The sequence below is a fragment of the Oncorhynchus mykiss genome, chromosome 18 (assembly GCF_057628025.1).
Source record: "Oncorhynchus mykiss isolate SJ-2025 chromosome 18, ASM5762802v1, whole genome shotgun sequence".
Taxonomy (NCBI): domain Eukaryota; kingdom Metazoa; phylum Chordata; class Actinopteri; order Salmoniformes; family Salmonidae; genus Oncorhynchus; species Oncorhynchus mykiss.
In genome coordinates, this window is record NC_143039.1 from 43,960,789 (window position 1) to 43,983,308 (window position 22,520).

Below are 22,520 nucleotides of genomic sequence, written 5' to 3' on the forward strand. Positions count from 1 at the left end.
TTGTGCACCTACTGTGCTGGTCATAACAAAAGCTAGCAAGCTCATGGATGCAAACAATGTTCTTCCACAAAAACATAGCAAAACGACAATCTGTTTCAGTGGCTATAATTAGCTAGCTAACTATATAGCTGGGTGTCATCATCTAATATAACCCTAATTTATAAGACAGTTCTTATTTGATTAATGGTGGTCGGACCCATTTATGTGAAGCTAGCCACAATAAGGATTAACCACGACAGTGTACTTTACGGCTAGCCTTCAAAATAAAAGTATGGCATAATTCTACTTTTTGTATTCATTTGCATCACTGTCAATGACATACTTTTATTTTGAAGGCAAACCTCAAATTCCACTATTGTGTCTAATTCTTATGGTTGCTAGCTTCACAACACAACCTGGTCGAGCCTCACTAGCCAGATGAAGCTAGCTGGCTGCTTATAACGTTAGCTTTGGGCAAAAGGGTTAAGTCGCTGGCTAGCAATTTATTTTCATGAACTAAAGTTCAATTTCAATAGGCGAACAACAAGTGGAAACCTAGCTAATACTTACTCACAAGGATTCCTAAATCATTGCTAAGAATAATGAAAATGACTGCAGTTTCTACTGCTCATTCTACAGCTCAGGCTGGTTGTATTGGTGTTAGCTAGGTACCAAGCTAAAGCTAGCTACCCCAGAAGTTGCGGTCGAACAAATGATGCTTTATTACCAACGCGGTATTGAAAACACATCGTTCGTGGCCGGTGTTTGCTTGTTTGCAGACTTTTTTGTACAGTTTTGACAGTGCTACTGTATCTTTTTTGACACGCAAAGACCCAAAATGCCATTCCATAGTATGTATGTTGTAAAGCTAATAGCAGTGACTCTATTACTGTGTAACTCCAGTGGGGCAACACCTGTCTTGTCCATTGTGGAGAGGTTGGAGTCTCTTTGATTGAGTGTGTGGACAGGTGTCTTTTATACAGGTGACGAGTTCAAACAGGTGCAGTTAATACAGGTAATGAGTGGAGAACAGGAGGGCTTCTTAAAGAAAAACTAACAGGTCTTTGAGAGACGGAATTCTTACTGGTTGGTAGGTGATCAAATACTTATGTCATGCAATAAAATGCAAATGAATTACTTAAAAATCATACAATGTGATTTTCTGGATTTTTGTTTTAGATTCCGTCTCTCACAGTTGAAGTGTACCTATGATAAAAATTACAGACCTCTTACATGCTTTGTAAGTAGGAAAACCTGCAAAATCGGCAGTGTATCAAATACTTGTTCTCCCCACTATAGGTATGCACGTCAGTTTTGACATTGGTTTTGCACATCGGCGTTAAACCAGACATTGGCCGCGATTTCACCAATGGTCATTTTAAACCAGTTACAGAGTTAAATGTCTGTGATGGAAAACTGAGGATGGATCAAAATGGTAGTTACTCCACAACACTAACCTAAATAACAGTGTGAAAAGAAGGAAGCCTGTACAGAATAAAAACATTCCGAAACGTGCAGCCTGTTTGCAATAACATGCTGACCAAACCGTATGTCCGCGTGTGCCATCGCGCACAAGTTGATTTTGTTCATCCACACCAGAAGCAATCAGGGCACGCAGGTTGAAATATCAAAACAAACTCTGAACCAATTATATTAATTTGGGGACAGGTCAAAAAGCATTAAACGTGTATGGCAATTTAGCTAGCTAGCTTGCTGTTGCTAGATAATTTGTCCTGGTATATAAACATTGGGTTGTTATTTTACCTGAAATGCACAAGGTCCTCTACTCTGACAATGAATCCACAGATAAAACGGTACACCGAATTAATTTCTCATCATCTCTCAACCTTCCTTCAAGCTTCTTTTTCTTCTTTGGACTTTATATGGGTGTTGGCAACCAACTATACAGCATTACTACAACCTACCGGGGTGTGGACCGAAGTTAATCTTTCAATCCCCCACGTGGGTATATGCTCCTAAAAACCGATGAGGTGATGAGAGAGGCCAGACTTGGAGCACGTTGAGCGTCACAAATAGAAACAATGTCCATTGTAGCGCCTGAGCATTGTGGATGCAATGATTGAACAACATAACGTGTACATTTATTTTGCCGCGCACGCGACACGAGCGGTGTGGATAGCATGTAAAGGGACAAAAGTCATTGTAAAAGTACAATGTGGCAAAGAAATTGGTCCCGACTACAAAGCATTATGTTTGGGGCAAAAGAGACACCTATTTAGGCGAGGTGCTGGCTAGCAGAGTAGAACACTCTGCACACTCTAGGAGCTCAGATGCAAAAATATTTTATGTCCATCGTTTCGACAGACATCAGGGTATAATGACAAACATTGCGGGGTGACTCGTTTATATAGTGTCAAAAGACAGACACAGGTGTCTGTAATCATGGCCGGGTGTGGCCTGATATCATTGGTTAATTCTCATTGATTAAAATACCATACAAGAAACATAAATGGATAGCGTACGATCATCGATACAATTTGGCTACATAAGCCTACAAACATTTACAATAGCAAAATCACAATGATCACAAGAATGATCAAAGTCTATGTTGAGACCGAAGGGAGCAAGGGTCTTTAAATTAAAGATCCAGGCTGCCTCTCGTTTTAACAATAAATTGTAGAGGTCACCCCCTCTCCTAGGGAGTTTGCTTCCAAAAAGTGGGCCGCAACTGGGTAAGTCGAGTTTTTGCACCTAATGGTGCTATTTATGCTCCGAGATTTGTATTTTTAATACGCTCTTTGTTTTACCCACATCATTTTTACCACAAGGACAAGTTATAAGATAAATTGCTGCCTTAGTGGAGCACGTGAAGACACCTTTGATTGGGATCTGTTTCCCTGTTTGGGGGTGTTTGAAGGATCTACATTTATAAGTGCCATTGCAATGAGCACAGCCATTACACTTGTAATTTTCATCCAGTAGGGGCGCAAATACACGTTGTGCAGGGATATCTTGGGGTGGTAAATCAGTGTTTACCAATTGATCTCTAAGATTTCTGCCCCGCGAGAATACGACCAAGGGAAGATCCATAAACACATTACCGATACTATCATCAGATCTTAGAATGTGCCAATGTTTGTGAATAATACCCTTCATTTGTTCAGAACACTCTGAATAGCGGGTAGTTAGAACGCAAGAATGCTTCTTTTTGCGAGACTGACCTTGAAAAAGGTCATATCTCGTTTCGTTTCGAATTCTCTCAATGGCAGTATTAATCTGACAATTTTTGTACCACCACTGAGTACTACTCTTCATATTTTCAAGCATGGTGTGGTTGCATCATGTTATGGGTATGCTTGTCATCGGCAAGGACTAGGCAGTTTTTTAGGATAAAAAGAAACAGAATAGAGCTAAGCACAGGCAAAATCCTAGAGTAAAACAAATTCACCTTTCAGCACTAACCTAAAACACAAGGCCAAATATACACTGGAGTTAGTTACCAAGATAACATTGAATGTTCCTGAGTGGCTTAGTTACAGTTTTGACTTAAATAGGCTTGAAAATGTATGGCAAGACTTGAAAATGGCTGTCTAGCAATGATCAACAACCAATGAAAGAGCTTGAAGAATTTTAAAAAGAATGAGCAAATATTCTACAATATATTTGCAATAATCTTAGACTTTACCCAGCAAGACTCACAACGGTAATCGCTGCCAAAAGGTGATTCCAACATGTGATTCCAACTCAAGGGATCGAATACTTATCTAAATATATGTTGTTGTTTTTTGAAGTTAGAATTTTTCTTCACCTGAGTATTTTGTGTAGATCATTAAAAAATTTAAGACAATTTAATCCATTTCAATCTTACTTTTGTAAATACAAACTGTGGAAAAAGTCAAGGGGTGTGAAGAATTTCTTAAAAGGCACTGTATCCTACAAGGCAGGCTAACAGTTTGTTAACGCCATCTGCTCTGATTCGCTCACGAAACTGCCACTCAAGAAGATTCTGAATCCATATTCCAATGAAACTGATTGAGATCAATCAAATGACTGGCATGGAGATGCAGTTTGGACGTTTCACCGGTAAAACGTGATGAATTATCATTCACGACAAACAGTAATGGCCTATTTTGAAAAGATGTAGCCTTGGACTTGGAGGCTATTAAAACATAAAACGTGTTCTTTAGACAATATGTGTGGCAGACGTTGCAATTGGAGGATGCATTTTATGCATATCCTATAAATGATAAGCTATTTCATTGGCTTCATCTGTCGGTATAAACTTTGAGGAAATGATGTCGTCATAAAAATAAAAAAATATATATTTTTAAAAGTGCTCCCTCGCTAAAATAGCACTACACCACTGGTCCCTGTGCTGACACAGCACCACACAAAGCACCGAGGGCCCTGGAGTAATGCCAACACTGACATCATCATTATCCCTCCCATCAGCAGAACAGAGCAGAGCAGAGGCCACAGCAGCTTGGTGTGCCACTACACTGACAGGGTGGGAGGGATGGAAAAGAGGGGAAGGGAAGCGAGAGAGAGAGAGAGACAGACAGAGCGTTGAGAGATGATCATAGAGATAGGGGGAGAGATACAGAGATACAGCGAGAATGGGGGGGGGGGGAGCTTACATGGGTAGAGAGTGGCCATTAAAAAAAACAGCATGAGGTGGAGTGTGGTGAGGTTAGAAAAGCAAGGAGTTAAAGGGTAGAGGAAAAGCAGGGGAGCGCACCAGAGCTTGGGAGAGAGAGTAGTCCCCTATTCCAATACAGTAGTAGGCAGTATCCTTAGTGATGTGTGGAGGAACACTAACCTCTGTGGTTGAGAGTACAGTGTCCTCATCCAGGCTGAGCACGGCGTCGGTGACAATGGTCTCGTAGGGCAGGAAGCGACTGCTCATCACCTGCATGGGGAGACAGAGTACACAGGGTCAAGTACACTGTCCTCTGTAGCTCAGTTGGTAGATGATGGCGGTTGCACCATCCAAGATAGTGGGCTTGATTCCCGGGACCACCCGTACGTAAAATGTATGCACGCATGACTAAGTTACTTTGAATATCAATATACTTTGAATGGCATATATTATTATATACTGAACAAAGATCTAAACGTAACCATTTCAACGAATTTACTGAGTTACACTTCATTTAAGAAATCAGTCAATTGAAATAATTCCTTAGGCCCTAATCTATGGATTTCACATGACTGAGCACAGGTGCAGCCATTGGTGGGCCTGGTAGGGCATTAGTCCACCCACTGGGGAGCCAGGCCTAGCCAATCAGAATGAGTTTTTCCGCCACAAAAGGGCTTTATTACAGAGAGAAATATTCCTGTTTCATCAGCTGTCCAGGTGGCTGGCCTCAGACAATCCCGCAGGTGAAGAAGCTGGATGTGGAGGTCCTGGGCTAGCGTGATTACACGTGGTCTGAGATTGTGAGGCCGGTTGGACGTACTGCCAAATTCGCTAAAACAAGGTTGGAGGTGGCTTATGGTAGAGAAAGGAACATTAAATTCTCTGGAAACAGTTCTGGTGGACAATTCCTACAGTCAGCATGCCAATTGCACACTCCCTCAAATCTTGAGACATCTGTGGCATTGTATTGTGACAAAACTGCACATTTTAGAGTGAACTTTTATTGTCCCCAGCACACGGTCCACCTGTGTAATGATCACGCTGTTTAATCAGCTTCTTGATATGCCACACCTGTCAGGTGGATGGATTATCTTGGCAAACGAGACATGTTCACTAACAGTGTTACGTTGGCATAATGATTCTGGAGACAGGCGCAGGAATGCCTAATAGGGTTTTTTAGTAAGCCCAAATTACGGCGCGCCGTGTAAAGGCACGGGAACGAAGACCGAACAAACACGTAACAAAACACAGGGTTGAAACCCAAAACAAAAGAGCGAGGAGTACCTCGAATAAATAACACATGCAGAATGATTATCACATGGGGCGAGACCCGTAATCATCTGCGCAATCCACAATGGCACGAAAGCCCAAAACACACAGCACAGGTACTCACACGCACCAGCGGACATTATAACAATAATGGACCGGACATTATAACAATAATATGGACCGCCCAATGGAAACCAAAGGGCACAAGTACTAATCAGTGGGAATAGGGGACAGGTCTGCGTAATGAAAGTTCCTGAGTGATCCGTGACAAACAGGGTTGTAAACAAATTTGTGCACAAAATTGGAGAGAACTAAGCTTTTTGTGCGTATGGAAACATTCTGGGATATTTTATTTCAGCTCATAAAACATGGGACCAACACTTTTCATGTTGAGTTTATATTTTTGTTCAGTATATTTTACAACGGCACAGCACAAGGGTGGGATGCCAATACATCAAGCACTGGAAAAGACATGTCCCAATAGACATGAAGGGGTTTCTTTAGTCTTCTACTCTCCTTTCGTGACCAGTTAGGAATATGGTAACAATATGGCAGAAACCTTACTATAGATTGGATTGAGATTATCTGCTTGAATGTTGTGAAACCCTACAAAAACACACACTAGCTGAAGTAGCCCTCGTCTTACACATGACACAATTTCCCCTTTCGTGATTGTGACAAACCCGTATTTTCAATGTCTACCATACCATCCATACCATACCATCCATCCAATCCATCCATACATCTATCCCATACCACCCATACATCTATCCCATACCATACCATCCATACATCTATCCCATACCATACCATCCATACATCTATCCCATACCATACTATCCATCCCATACCATACCATCCATCCATCCATCCATCCATACCATACCATCCATTCAATACCATCCATCCATCCATACATACATTTACTGACTGAGCTGAAAGCCAAGGGTGGAGAAACACACACGCAAGTCTATGTATCATGTATATTCACTACAAATCAAACCCACTAGAAATCACCCCACAAGTATACACAGCCTCACGCACTCATTCAGCCACGGAACCACACACATGCATGGAACACAGACACTTCACACACCCCCCTCCTTTCAAACACTCCGTATAACAGCCACACACTTCCTTGTAAACTTTTCTCTGGAGACAACACTCAGCTCTGAAGGTCGGGTCATTGCAGGAATCCCTGTTCTTTCGAAAAGCTACTGCTTACATTAAAGAATGTGTGTGTGTGTGTGTGTGTGTGTGTGTATGTATACTGCATAAAGCATTTGGTAGAGAGACTAGAGAACAGAGGCTGATTAGTCAAAACAACACTTCGTACCCGCCGACCTCTGCCACAAAGTGCCCTAAACGGAACATCTTGAATGACTCAGATTGCCGAGAAGTGCGACAAAAACAACTAACAAATAACACAAATGACTCCAAATGTCTACAATTCCCAGCCACGTTTTAGTCGCTCAGAGAGAGAGATTTGCACATCACAACAACTCTATACATAATGATATTTGCAATGCCTATTATTTTGGAACTTCTGTGAGTGTAATGTTTACTGTTAATTTGTATTGTTCATTTCACTTTTGTTTATTACCTACTTCACTTGCATTGGCAATGTTAACATGTTTCCCATGCCAATAAAGCCCTTGAATTGAGAGAGAGGGGGAGGATAAGATGAGGGGGGGATAAGATGAGGATGCGATTTCATTTCCCCATCACAGATGGTTTTAATGTTAGAAGTGTGACATGTTTACCTGGGGGGAGGGGCTTGTACGCGCTAGGAATGTGAGCTCTTAGAGAAGGAATCAGCCTCCCACATTCCTCAGAGAGGGAGGAAGAGAGAAACAGGAAAAAAAGAGAGAGGGAGAGAGAGAAACAGTGAAGTATAGCGAGAGAGGGTAAAGAAAGACTGTGCAAGAGAAAGAGACACACAAAGACAGAGAGCGAGAGCCAACAAAATGTGTGGTGCAGACCACAATAACACAGTTGGGTGACCCAGCGGGAGAACCTGGGTCTCGAGCCCCCCGCTCAAAGTAATGAGCAGTCATTCTGAGTGCAACATTCTAACAGTGTAATTAATACATTTCATAATCACCCCCCCCCACAACAACAAAAAACTAATTGTTGAATAAACCATTTTTGTGGAATGCCCTTTGTTACAACTATGAAGCAAAAGTGTTGGAACACGGTAACAGCTTCTTTTTATAACTATAATGAGAAGACAAAATATACACCAACCACCAAGACCAGAGGTCAAATGATGAAAACAGTAGCCTAAACATCATTATAAGCGCCAAGTGGCCTTAGTCACGATCAGCACAAAAAAAGGAATTATAGTGTATGTAAGTGTTGATATGACTGCAGTAAAAAAGATATATATTGTCAGCTCGTGCTTATGTTGTGTGCGTCTTCACGCAAATGGCATCGGTTGGATTTCGTTTAGCTGTTACTCCTTGTCCCAACAGTTAACGCAAATCTTCATAACACTCACTTGGCTTAACACACGAACATACTTTTGTCTGGTTGTAAGTGCGTAGTAGTCGCCCGTTTTCTCTTGGTTGTGTTCCCGTGGTCTTGTCATTCTTCAGCCCGTGTTGTGGAGTACAACAGCTGTGCAGGTGCCTTATTTTGTGCAGAGGGAGGGAGCTCCCGTCTCACTTTGTTCATGGTGCCGCCCAGACTTGTTTTCTTTGCAAGCAACTTGTCCGCTAATGACAGTGAAGAAATAGTCCAAGGTGACACTGCTCCCATGGCCAACGTAAGGTTCCACAAGCCTCAAGACCACATCTTCTGACACTCGCTCGCTTGTGGCTATTTTCCCAGATATTGAAAGACGTTCGTATACAATAAGGCACGCTCTTACTGTGCAGCCTACTCCAAAGTAGGCCAGAGTAGACTGATATGATACGCTTGGATTCAGTGGATTGATATGGGGTAGATACCATTTTAAGATTAGAATTAGAATGGATCAATACAACAGAATGGCCCGCCCTGTTCTTCATTCACTATTGGCGATGACATAATTATGCATGACATGACCTCCTAAAACTGGTTGTAAACTCCAGTTCTGTTTGTGATATTAAGATTCTAACGACGATACGGTGTTATATAGACTTATTTAGGAAAGGTCAAGGACGGGGGAGCGAGACTTTAAAAAAATGGCAGAGTAAGAAAACAATTAAACTCATGCAGTCAAAATGACTGATTTAGCGGTTCTAGTGTTAAGCTGAAGAGTCGTAAAGCAGTGCCCACATGGCCACCATGCCAGCCCAGAGGCGCCAGAAATAGCTCTCCTCTCCTTCTGTGCCCCCACTACCAACCGCCAGGCTGGTGGCTCAGAGAGGCTCGCCACGTTTGGCTGGGTCCGCCACAGTAAACAACAAGCCAGCCCGCAAGCACAACAAACCACAGACCCGGCTATACTCAACTATGCCTGTTGTCGCCGACCCACAGCCCAAAACCACGCTCCCTCTGTGATTGATAGCGTAAGAAAACCACTCAGGGATGTGGAGAAAAACCAAAACCCCGCCCACTCTGTTGTGACTGACGAGTAAGAGAAACCACTTGGGTTGATTGACAGCTCAGCAAACGTTTTTGTGGCGTTAGAGTGAAGCAATGCAACAGGCTCTCAAACTACTGCCTCAGATCACGCTTCCTGTGTCAACTTTGACCTCTCACGATGTGAGACACTTTAGTCGAACCCCCTACGGAATACTGACTGACTACAAAGCGTTGCAAAGATGAGGTTATTTCCTTGACAACTTACTTTACCTAAACAGTGGTCTGTGGCATGGAATTGCAAAGTAAGCTGTCAGCTTATGACATCTGCTATGTCATGCATATGACAGCGTTATGCAGCTCCAAAGTCAGAAGGTTAAGTCAAAGAAAGTACAGTATGTCAATGCCTAGAAACTGCTTCTCCGATAGAAATCCCTGATCACACTTGAAGACGATGCCATGGCGACGTTAGCCAGCTAAGCTCATGCCTAGGAACACGTCATTGGGTCTAAGGGTTGTGTCGCGCCGAACTGCACGTGTAGGCCGTCAAATCATGGGAGTAAACAACATGCTCAGCTACTTAAGACATTAACCCCAAACCTCGTTCTGGTTTGTCGAGTCGGCTTCGCGAAGCGTTCCCGGAAGTATCGCAATGTTGGGCTTCTGGGTTCAGAAATTCTGTGGTCAAGTTGTCAAATGATCAAAGCATAGATATACGCCAAAATGATGGCACTGAACAAGGCTTAGGGGCACAGTACAGCCAAAATGAAGAAATTTTATTTGAGGGTGTGTAGAGAAACCAAAATGGCAGCCCAGCTCTTGAAAGGACATGCGTGCGAGGCAGGCTCACCTTGTTTTCTCCCTCGATGACAATGACGGGCACGGAGGTTGCAGGCCAGCGGTGCTTAGCAGGGAGAGGCTTGTCACAGTTCCACAGCACAATGATCTGAGACAGGAGAGAGACAGAGAGAGACAAAGAGAGTTGGTGAGAAAGGAAGTGACATGGAGACAGAAACGGCAATTGAGATTATAGAAGGGGTGGGGGAGTTAAAGGTGTGAGAGAGCAGGAGAAAGAGATCTCATGAGAATCACAGATATGACATTCTAAAATGACACTTCATTTTAATTTACTAACCACATAACATCACATTCCCCCATCGTACGTCTTCAACATTTCATTATCCAATTCAAAACATCTGACATTTAAATCCATCCAACCACCCCACAATTGAGAGCTGAAATATGATTCCTATTATTAATATTTGGTAGCATTGCCTTTAAATAGTTTAATTTGGGTCAAATGTTTCGGGAAGCCTTCCACTAGCTTCCTACAATAAGTTGGGTGAATTTTGGGCCATTCCTCCTGACAGAGCTGGTGGAATTGAGTCAGGTTTGTAGGCCACCTTGCTCGCACACAGTTTCTCAGTTCTATAGGATTGAGGTCAGGGCTTTGTGATGGCCACTCCAATACCTTGACTTTGTTGTCCTTAAGCCATTTTGCCACAACTTTGGAAGTATGCTTGGGGTCATTGTCCATTTGGAAGACCCATTTGCGACCAAGCTTCAACTTCATGACTGATGTCTTGAGATGTTGCTTCAATATATCCACATCGTTTTCCTACCTGATGATGCCATCTATTTTGTGAAGTGCACCAGTCCCTCCTGCAGCAAAGCACCCCCACAACATGATGTTGCCACCACCGTGCTTCACCTTGCAGGACTCCCCATTTTTCCTCCAAACATAACGATGGTCATTATGGCAAAACAGCTCTATTTTTGTTTCAACAGACCAGAGGACATTTCCCCAAAAAGGCAAATCTTTGTTCCCATGTGCAGTTGCAAACCGTAATCTGGCTTTTTTAAGGCGGTTTTGGAGCAGTGGCTTTTTCCATGCTGAGCGACCTTCCAGCTTATTTCGATATAGGACTTGTTTTACTGTGAAAATAGATACTTTTGTACCCGTTTCCTCCAGCATCTTCACAAGGTCCTTTGCTGTTGTTCTGGGATTGATTTGCACTTTTCACACTAAAGTAAGTTCATCTCTAAGAGACAGAAAGCGTCTCCTTCCAGCGCTGTACTGCAGCGCCAGCTGTGCCATCAGAGTCCTGGGTTCGCGCCCAGGCTCTGTCGTAACCGGCCGCGACCGGGAGGTCCGTGGGGCGACGCACAATTGGCCTAGCGTCGCCCGGGTTAGGGAGGGCTTGGTCGGTAGGGGTGTCCTTGTCTCATCGCGCACCAGCGACTCCTGTGGCGGGCTGGGCGCAGTGTACGCTAGCCAAGGTGGCCAGGTGCACGGTGTTTCCTCCGGCGCATTGGTGCGGCTGGCTTCCGGGTTGGATGTGCGCTGTGTTAAAGAAGCAGCGGCTTGGTTGGTTGTGTATCGGAGGACGCATGACTTTCAACCTTCGTCTCTCCCGAGCCCGTACGGGAGTTGTAGCGATGAGACAAGATAGTAGCTACTACACAATTGGATACTACGAAATTGGGGAGAAAAAGGGGTAAAATTCAAAAAAAAAAAAAAAGAAAAAAAAGAAAGCGTCTCCTTCCTGAGCAGTATGACGGCTGCGTGGTCCCATGGTGTTTATACTTACGTACTATTGTTTGTTCAGATGAACGTGGTACCTTCAGGCGTTTGGAAATTGCTCCCAAGGATGAACCAGACTTGTGGAGGTCCACCATTCTTTTCTGTAGTCTTGGTGGATTTCTTTAGATTTTCCCATGATGTCGATCAAAGAGGCACCGAGTTTCAAGGTAGGCATCCACAGGTACACCTCCAATTGACTCAAATGATGTCAATTAGCCTATCAGAAGCTTCTAAAGCCATAACATAATTTTCTGGAATTTTCCAAGCTGTTTAAAGGCACAGACAACTAAGTGTATGTAAATGTCTGACCCACTGCAATTGTGATCCAGTGAATTATAAGTGAAATAATTTGTCTGTAAACAATTGTTGGAAAAATTACTTGTGTCATGCTCAAAGTAGATGTCCTAACCGACTTGCCAAAACTATAGTTTGTTCACAAGAAATGTGTAGAGTGGTTGAAAAACAAGTTGTAAAGCCTCCAACCTAAGTGCATGTAAACTTCCGACTTCAACTGTACATGCATAATGATCTGCATGTCATTGTGGCAGAAAACACTGCATGAAACCCTATACACTTCAGTTAACACAGACACACACTCCCTCGCACACTTTCTCTCCCCCTCTCACACAAAACACACACGCCTCTCTCCCAAACGTACACCCTGCTCCCGACTTTAAAGTTAGGCACCAAACAGAATGTAAGGGGCACCAGAAAGATACCAATTTTTTTATTTGTATATATAGTTAGGTCTCTATGAATCCTTTGACGCGTCTCATGAGTAGCAGACCTTTTTCCTTTCTTCCAGTGCCAATCAAATGTGCATAGACCTACTGTCAAGTTACCAGGGTGATAAACAGCTAGGTAAAATGACTAAAACAACGTTGTTTGTTGTCAAACCAATCATTTGTGGGCCGGGATTAGGTTAAAACGCCCCGCTCACATGGTTTGCGAAATGATATAAAATGCGCGCTGGAAAGAAAAAAAAAACACATCTGAGCTAGAGACCAGCCGTTTCCTCTGCTCTAAAGTTGCAAGCATGCCTGTTGCAAAGCTGTTTTTAAACCCTCTGGCACTGCTGCGTGACAGGGGACTTGCAAAGCCTGTACTCAGCTGGCCTGTGCTCTTGGTTATATCAAGGATGAAATGATATACAATGTATTAATGTAGCTCACTCTGCACACTGCTCCAATGTATCAAATGTACAAATGTAACAGAAGACTGATCAAGGTTCCATCCCCGCTCGCCATCAAGGCTAAATGATATTTTAATAGATGTGCAGGAAGAGCGGGTGGAAAGAAGCAGGTGAATGAGGGCTGGTGGGGGATAGTGCCGTGGCAGTCATTCAATCTTGTCAAAACATTGATTGTCAAGCAAATAACTGCCGGCCTCACGGTAATTAACCGTTAATTGACATAAACACATTTAGCATCTCCTGTAGTCCATTTCAGAAGAACAGAATAGCATACTCTGATTTGTACTTATGTTAGGTCCTGATCTGGCTATGCCATATGGACTTGGGCTACACTAGTTCATTTAGCAGAATTTAATATTATTTTATCGTATGAAGAATCAAATTGAACATAGCTGAAGAGAAAGGATATTGTCTCCAAACAATTTGAGGAAGTGCGCACATGCGTTTTTTCCCGTGTTGAGCGGTTAGAGAAACAGGTCCTCCCTATAGGCTTAATTTAGAGTTATTTATGCAACTTTAGTTGTGATACAAATGTTGGGCTATATATGTTTTAATACATTCGAAGGCTCCAATGATGATTTGAAAAAAGTCGCATGAAAGGCATGAGCCCTGCTTTGTTGTTTTTTTGTGTGCAGGCTACACACCCTTCATCAGTCTCTCATTCACAATTTGACAAGCACTTGAAAATGACTCAAATTTCCCAGCGGCATCCCCTTCGTGGCCGTAAAGCTCCTAAAATAAATCCATGCCTTTTGAGGCCAGTGGCCGTTGTGCTCTTGGGCTGAATATAATCATTACAATTCCCTTCTCCTGTCAGGGTGCTCCGAAGCACCTCTCACTCACATGGCTCTCTCAAATATCTAAATTCTTATTAGCCAAAGCCCGTCACGTAATTGGGTCCTTCTCACAAGCTACAAGTGAAAGACAGACACATTTGGGACGCAACTGCGCGTATTCTTATTCGAATTCCGAGGTGCATAATGAAGACGTTGGAAGAACTGTCCACATTTACTTTGGTTAGCCAGCAAGATGAGTAGGCCTGACGGACAACAAAAGCACTAGCCTATGTCAATCTACTATCCCCAATAGTACAAAAGTTCCAAACATAGTTTGGGACAGTTGTGGAATGCAATAGATCCCAAATGAATACAAGCATCAAAACACCTTTTGAAAGCGAATGAGGCTGATGTAACAGATCAGAGCATTTAGCTTAAAACGTTGATAACCTATTAAGGCTATTTCTTCACATTAAAACCGCAGCAATGCTAAATGCAATCAATTAGCGGGAAAACACCATTCTCAAAAGTGACCGCAAATGCGATTATGCGTGTAATTATAAAAGGTGCATTGTTATGGTGAAAAGGATCTTCCCCAAACTCGAAACTCACGAGCTGCGTACAGTGCCTTCGGAAAGTATTCAGACCTCTTGACTTTTTCCACATTGTTATGTTACATCCTTATTCTAAAATGGATTCAATTGTTTTTTCCCTCATCAATCTACACACAATACCCCATAATGACAAACCAAAAACAGGATTTAATAAAATAAATTTAAAAAATGAAATATCACATTTACATAAGTACTCAGACCCTTTTACTCAGTACTTTGTTGAAGCACCTTTGTCAGCGATTACAGCCTTGGGTATGAGTTTCTCTCATTATTCTCTGCAGATCCTTTCTCAAGCTCTGTCAGGTTGGATGGGGAGCGTTGCTGCACAGCTATTTTCAGTTCTCTCCAGAGATGTTTGATCGGGTTCAAGTCCGGGCTCTTGCTGGGCCACTCAAGGACATTCAGAGACTTGTACTGAAGCCACTCCTGCGTTGTCTTAGCTGTGTGCTTAGGGTCGTTGTCCTGTTAGAAGATGAACCTTTTCCCCAGTCTAAGTTCCTGAGCGCTCTGGAGCAGGATTTCATCAAGGATCTCGCTGTACCTTGCTTAGTTAGTTTTTGCCTCGATCCTGACTAGTCTCCCAAACATCCCCACAGCATGATGCTGCCATCACCATGCTTCCCCGTAGGGATGGTGCCAGGTTTCCTCCAGACGTGTTGCTTGGCATTCAGGCCAAAGAGTTCAATCTTGGTTTCATCAGACCAGAGAATCTTGTTCCTCATGGTCTGAGAGTCTGTAGGAGCCTTTTGGCAAACTCCAAGCGGGCTGTCATGTGCCTTTTACTGAGATGTGGCTTCCGTCTGGCCACTCTACCATAAAGGCCTGATTGGTGGAGCGCTGCAGTGATGGTTGTCTTTTAGGAAGGTTCACCCATCTCCACAGAGGAACTCCAGAGCTCTGTGAGAGTGACCATCAGGTTCTCGGTCACCTCCCTGACCAAGGCTCTTCTCCCTCGATTTCGCAGTTTGGCCAGGCAGCCAGCTCTAGGAAGAGTCATGGTGGTTCCAAACTTCTTCCATTTAAGAATGATGGACGCCACTGTGTTCTTGGGGAACTTCAATGCTGCAGAAATGTTTTGGTACCCTTCCCCAGATCTGTGCCTTGACACAATCCTGTCAGAGCTCTACGGAGAATTCCTTCGACCTCATGCACTGTCAATTGTGGGACCTTACATAGACAGGTGTGTGCCTGTCCAAATCATGTCCAATCAACTGAATTTACCACAGGTGGACTCCAATCAAGTGGTAGAAACATCTCAAGGATGATCAATGGAAACAGGGTGCACCTGATCTCAACATATTTCAAGTCTCAGAGCAAAGGGTCTGAATAGTTTTTATTTGTCATAAATGTGCAAAATGTCTAAAAACCTGTTTTTGCTTTGTCATTAGGCTCTACACCCGTTGCAAAGCGGATTAATGTGCTTAATTTTAAGAAGTCAAATTCATCCCAAAGGTGTTCGATAGGGTTGAGGTCAGGGCTCTTTGCAGGCCAGTCAAGTTCTTCCACACCGTCGATGTGGTGGTAATACGGTCACCTTAACAGTACGGAATGCAGCTGATATGCACATGAAAGCGAAGTGGACATTATTGGATCGGTGAATATAAGAGACTAGTAGTTGCTGTTGCTTAAAACATTTACTGAATTTATAAACAACTGACTTAATAACCATTTTTTTAAACAGGCGCCAGCGGGTTATTTAGCTCGGTAGGGGCGAAAATGTTGGTAGTATCAAATCATATTTTATTTGTCACATACACAAGCAGATGTTAATGCGAGTGTAGCGAAATGCTTGTGCTTCTAGATCCGACACATGAAATGAAAAAATTCTAACATGTTGGTATCATAAGTTCAGTGTATCGTGTATGTGTGTTTCAGTATGAGTGTGTGTATATGTGTGCCAGTGATGTGAGCGACAGACACAGTTCCTCTGTAAAACTGTGGAACACGCGCACTCACAGCAGGAAGTCCACAATCTCTGCATGCATGTCTCTGCCAGCGCTGTCTCAAAAGCTTTTTTGCTCCCAATTCTCTCCCCACCCTCTCTCTCTCTCCCCCTTTTCTCTCTTTCATTCTCTCTCTCTCTCCCTCCCATTCATTTATTTATATCCCTCTTCTCTACTTCCCGTCCCCCTCAACATGGAAGTCTTTGTGGGCTGAGAGTGAGATGATGTAAATGTTGATACTTTTCTTATGTACCTGGCTCTCCGCTTTGCATAGGGAGCCTGCAATCTAGAATACAAAGCATTTCTATACAGAAAGTAGGGTTGCACACCTCCCTACACAATTAAGATGCATTAGGGGGTGTGTAACACACTATAGTAGACACAGCTATCGGACTTTGGTTTAATTCCCCCAGCCCTGGTTAAAACCAATACCTCTTGTATCCAGCTGGCCCACGGCACTTTCAGACACGCACACAGACACAGAGAGAGAGAGAGAGAGATGACCAATCGGTACAGATTGTAATTCAATCCACGTGAGTTAACTCTGAGGTGGTAGAGAGAGAGAGGTTGGTTATCCACTGGTGCTTGAGAAGATGTCCTTTTGTCTCGGCAATGATGCTACGAAATCCCTCACAGTTGGGAGTAATATTGGGTTTCGGGAGAGTTCCGACAATTGGAGGACATGAGCAGGAATGTGCACACACACAAACACGTTTGTGGCTTCTTACCTGTGCACAATACGGTGATTTGGCAACAGCCACCAGGAGCTTGAGGATGGGCTGGGATTGGGAGACCAGGGGGGTGACTGCATGGATGACAGCCGTGAACTTGGGGTACGGTTTTATACCTGGAACATAAAACAGGTCAAAACGTACAGTATTACTGGTAAGGTTTGATACCTACAATACAGACAAACATGATATTTGTTAAAGTTGGATGGCTGGAACACAGACAAACAAAGTAGGATATTGACATCACTCGATCTGTAGCTGAACAAAGGGACAAAACTATTGGTGATTCTCAGAAGTTTCGCCTCTAGGTACATTTCTTTTGGCATCGCCAAATCATCAGTTTGTTCAAAGTCATTATCCTCAATTACAGCAGGCATAAAATAAAATACACATTTCTATGAGAAACCATTCGAAACTAGACCTAAAAATGGTTCATTCTCTGTATGTTTTCACATTGTAGTTATTGGTGACGAGGCTTTAGTATTTACTTGTAGGCCATGCTTACACAAACAGCTGATTTATGACGTTATTATTTACGAGATGAAAGGGGACTCCTTATTAAATGATTGATCTCACTAGGTGTCCAATTCATATCCAGAACACCAAATCATTTTTAAGGGGTAGAGGCATTGGCTCCTCATAATAACAGATTGGATTCGGAGTGTCATTACGAGATCGATTCTCCTGTTTTATCGGTCTCATTTAGTCCTCCAACACTCCACCTTGTCTCTTTAAAAACCTCCACATGCTTAATTGGTTGACTCCGTGAAAAACAAATAAAACTCACCGCAGGGTAATCAATGCTCGTCACCCCGCGATAATTGTAATATTTGCGCCTCGCACCGAGGTGCTCGATCAAAAGGGTTGTGTATTGAGGGAGCCGACTACCTGACTTCATCGACGAGATGACAATAGAGTTACAGAGGAGAAGAATCCCAAATAGCACCCTATCCCATTTATAGTGCACTAGTTTTGAGCTGGGCCTATAGGGCTCTGGGTCAGAAGTAGTGCACCACATAGGGAATAGGCAGCCATTTGGGACGCACTAAAAAAGGCCTTTGAGGTCACAGATTGTTACAGAGGCGTCGTTTGTGTTGGTGAACCGGCGCAGCGGTATATGCCGTGCTCACTGAGTGAAACGAACGACTGACTGACCATTAGGCGTGTCAGCGGGCCTAATGCGAGCATCAATCAAGGGTCAATCGAGTAACACGTTGTTATAGCCACTGTAACAAGTCAATTGATCATCTAGTGGGACAGCGTCTTGGCTACGTAGTCATTTAAGACTCTGTCACAGCTGGAATCCAAGGTTCTAAAAACAGACGCTTCTCATTTAAAAAACAACAACATTTGGACGGGGTTAGCAGTATATCATAGGCTAAGGGAAATGTTCAAGAAGACACAAGGACTCTACCCATAACATAGATAGCATGTACCTACTACTTGACCAAACACACAACAAAATGTGATATTCTGGTGTGGCAAGGTAACTTCCCTTGTGTAGCCCTAGTATATCTATAGCTCAAGACAATCGGTAAAGGACTGCTGTTACACAGATACGGAACGACTGGTGCTACCATGGAGTTTTTCCCGAGCCAAATGTGTTCCTGCTTGGGCTTGCTCTATGGGATCTAGAACAGGTAACTGTAAAATGCACTTTGTGACAACAGCTGGTGTGAAAAGGCCATACAAATACATTTGATTGAGTGGTCGATTGAGAGGGGGGCTCACCTAGGGTGGCGTAGTAGAAGGGGAAGTCTCCCAAGTGGGCAGAGTACTGTGGCAGGGCGAAAAGCCCCCCGGGGTGGCTGTTCCACATCAAGGTACTCCTGGACTCCTGCTGCAGCACCCGGTCCTGGATGATCTGGGGGGCAAGAGGAGATGGGCAGAGGTTAAACCTCTCCCTCCAACAGAACATTCATAGACCCTAAAACACCAGTCACTCAAAAACAGATACACTGAGGTTCTGTTATTCATTCATATACCACTATATTATTAGCATTAGGTGTGTGTCCAGTAGAGAGAAACATTCTGAACGTTGCAGACAGCCGTATAATGCAATAAACCAGAGCTCCCCAGCCCTCTTCATGGAGAGCTCACCGTCCTCACCGTAGGTGTTCACGCCGACGCTAATCTAGCGCACCTCATTCTAATAATTGGCTGATTGATGAAGCTGAATCAGGTTCATTACAACTGGGGTTGGAGTGAAAACCTACAGGAGGACAGCTCTCCAGGAACAGGGATGGAGAACCCTATAGTAGACTGACCCTGTTTAGTACTCTTTACATTAGGGTTTCCCAAACGTGGATTTATAGACTTTATTTCTTGACATTATATCTTGCCTTCATTTATACCCGCAACGCTCAAATGTTTCAGCCACTCGACGAAGCCCCACCAATACAGCGAGACCTCTAACAGGAGCCCCTTACATACGAGACATCCAGATGAACCTGTAACTCGGGACCAGTACGGGCAGCAGTCAGTCATACAAATAGAAGCTGTGCCCAAAACATACTTCACGCACGAAAGAACAAACCAGTTCAGTGGTACATACAGTCAAACACCAGCCACTCCAATGAGGAGTCCACTCATTCATTCCCCTTACAAATAGACCCCAAATAGTCCCTCACACATCCAAACGCCAAACTGGCCATTTTCCCCTGTTGCTTTCTGAGGTGGGGGATGCAATTTTGCTGCTGCTGTGGTATCGAGGCACGACAGAAAGCGATATTTGAAATAAAACTACATGCAAACGATACAAAAAAAAATGATACAAACAATAAAACAAAAAGGTGTGTTAAGAGAGTGTGTGTGTGTGTGTGTCCCCTCACAGTCCCCCCACTGTTCCATGAGATGTTGCTTAATCTGTTTTTCAAAGGTATTTTGCTGTTTGCTTGAGTAATAGGAGATGGAAGGGAGTTCCATGTGATCATGGCGCTGTAGAATACTTTTAATAATATTGACAAAGCAATATAAAAATTAATCTGCAGAGGTGGGGATAAGAAACGAGAGGCAGTTTTCCACTGCTACGGCCCCTCAGGCCAGTCAATAACCATTTGCCTCAGCCCAACAGATTAACTTGGAATCCTTTAGCCTCTCAATAAAAAGCACTCACCACCTTCAAACGAGGGTCTTAAGACCTTATGAAGGGCTATTTCTCTTGCATGGCTGAACTCCTTCCCCTTGAGCGTCCTAGCTGAGCATGATGGACGACTCAATCTAGCCTCCCAACAGCTAAAATCAGCCAATTAGGAGAATAATAGATAAATCCGCTCTGTTTTGGAAACACACTGTAATTCCGTTTAATAGGTGTGCCGGGAATCGACAGGAACAGAGAAGGCTCCATTGGCTTTGTGATTGGTCAAAACTTCGTGGCAGGAAACGCAACGTGATTGGTTGGCTTGTTCTCTTGCTTGTTTACTCGCTCGCCAACTCGGCCGCAACGGCATTAACATACACTACACAAAGAAAAGTATGTAGACACCTGCTCGTCGGAACATCTCATTCCAAAATCATGGGCAATAATATGGAGTTGGTCTCCCCTTTGCTGCTATAACAGCCTCCACTTTTCTAGGAAGGCTTTCTACTGGATGTTGGAACATTGCTGCGGGGACTTGCTTCCATTCAGCCACAAGAGCATTAGTGAGGTCAGGCACTGATGTTGGGCAATTAGGCCTGGCTCGCAGTCTGTGTTCCAATTCATCCCATAGGTGTTCGATGGGGTTGAGGTCAGGGCTCTGTGCTGGAGCATTAAGATTTCCCTTTACTGGAACTAAGGGGCCTAGCCCGAACTATGAAAAAAACAGTTCCAGACCATTTTCCCTCCTCCACCAAACCTTATAGTTGGCACTATGCATTAGGGCAGGTAGTGTTCTCTTGGCATCCGACCAAACCCAGACTCGTCCATGGTGAAGTGTGATTCATCACTCCATAGAACATGTTTCCACTGCTCCAGTCCAATGGTGGCGAGCTTTACACCACTCCGGCCGACGCTTGGCATTGCGCATGGTGATCTTGGGCTTTGGTGCGCGTGCTCGGCCATGGAAACCCATTTTATGAAGATCCTGACGAACAGTTGTTGTGCCGACATTGCTTCCAGAGGCAGTTTGAAACTCGGTAGTGAGTGTTGCAACCGAGGACAGACGATTCTTATGCGCTATGCGCTTCAACACTCGGCGGTCCCGTTCTGTGAGTTTGTGCGGCCTACCACTTCGTGGCTGAACCGTTGTTGCTCCTAGACGTTTCCACTTCACAGTAACAGCGCTAACAGTTGAACAGGGCAGCTCTAGCAGGGCAGAAATTTGGCAAACTGACTTGTTGGAAAGGTGGCATCCTATGACGGTGCCACGCTGAAAGTCACTGAGCTCTTCAATAAGGCCATTCTAATGTCAATGTTTGTCTATGGAGATTGCATGGCGGTGTGCTCGATTTTATACACCTCTCGGCAACAGGTGTGGCTGAAATAGCCGAAGCGACTAATTTGAAGGTGTGTTCACATACTTTTGTATATATAGTGTGTGTGTGTCCCGTCTCTCCCTTGAACACATTCAGCACATAAACAACAAAACGGTAAGTCACCCGGGCTGTGCCGTGTTACAATGTCCCCCGCCCTCCTCCCCACCTTAGCACAGAGTGACAGCACGTCAGTGGGGTTAAGCCTGGGTGCCACCGCCGAGCTGGTGCCCAAACACTGAGACGGATGGAGACCTGTGTGTGAGATGGCAGCAATCCCAGGTTGAGGCTAGTAGAGATAAAGGTGATTGGCACGACAGACTAAAGATGTCCATCAGGTTGGTGCGGCTAGCATAAATACTCAGATTGACGATATGGATGAGATTGTGGGGCATGAGGCTAGTTGTGCTCCAAGGCTGTGTAGAAAATAGAGATACATTTGAGATTGGTGCCAAGCTATGTCGTAGACCATGGGGTAGGCAATTAGATTCAGCTGCGGGCTGAATTTGCCCGAGCGGATTGTCGGGGGGGAACGGAGCATAATTATAATCATTTGTACACTGCAAATTGACACCAACTAACCCCAAAAAGAGACTGTAATAACTACCATTTCATACCTTGATTACATTGAGACACAATCACACTTTTTTAAATTCATGGGAATACTTTAATTTTTTTTAGCTGAATTCCTGGTGATTCTAGTCTTTTTTTACCCCCTAAAAAAAAATTGCTTGCCGGATGGTTTTGGCATGCTGGCCGCCTGTTGCTGACCCCTGGTGCAGACTGTGCCCTATGAGCGCAAGACGTTGAAAAGACGTTGTAGACGTAAATTAGGTTGAAAAGACATTCTTTTTTAATATATTTTTTTAAAGT

At 43.8% G+C, this 22,520-nt stretch overlaps 1 protein-coding gene across 1 annotated transcript in view; it reads right to left on the reverse strand.

Annotated features, from left to right (window-relative positions):
* Positions 1-22,520, reverse strand: part of ext1b (exostosin glycosyltransferase 1b) — a 111,939-nt gene that overhangs the window by 17,170 nt on the left and 72,249 nt on the right. Inside the window, exons 5-8 of the mRNA XM_036952640.2 lie at positions 18,927-19,059; positions 17,193-17,311; positions 10,206-10,301; positions 4,760-4,849 (exon numbers count right to left, since the gene is read on the reverse strand). Coding sequence (XP_036808535.1) covers positions 4,760-4,849; positions 10,206-10,301; positions 17,193-17,311; positions 18,927-19,059 — 438 coding nt within the window. The remainder of the gene's footprint in view (positions 1-4,759; positions 4,850-10,205; positions 10,302-17,192; positions 17,312-18,926; positions 19,060-22,520) is intronic.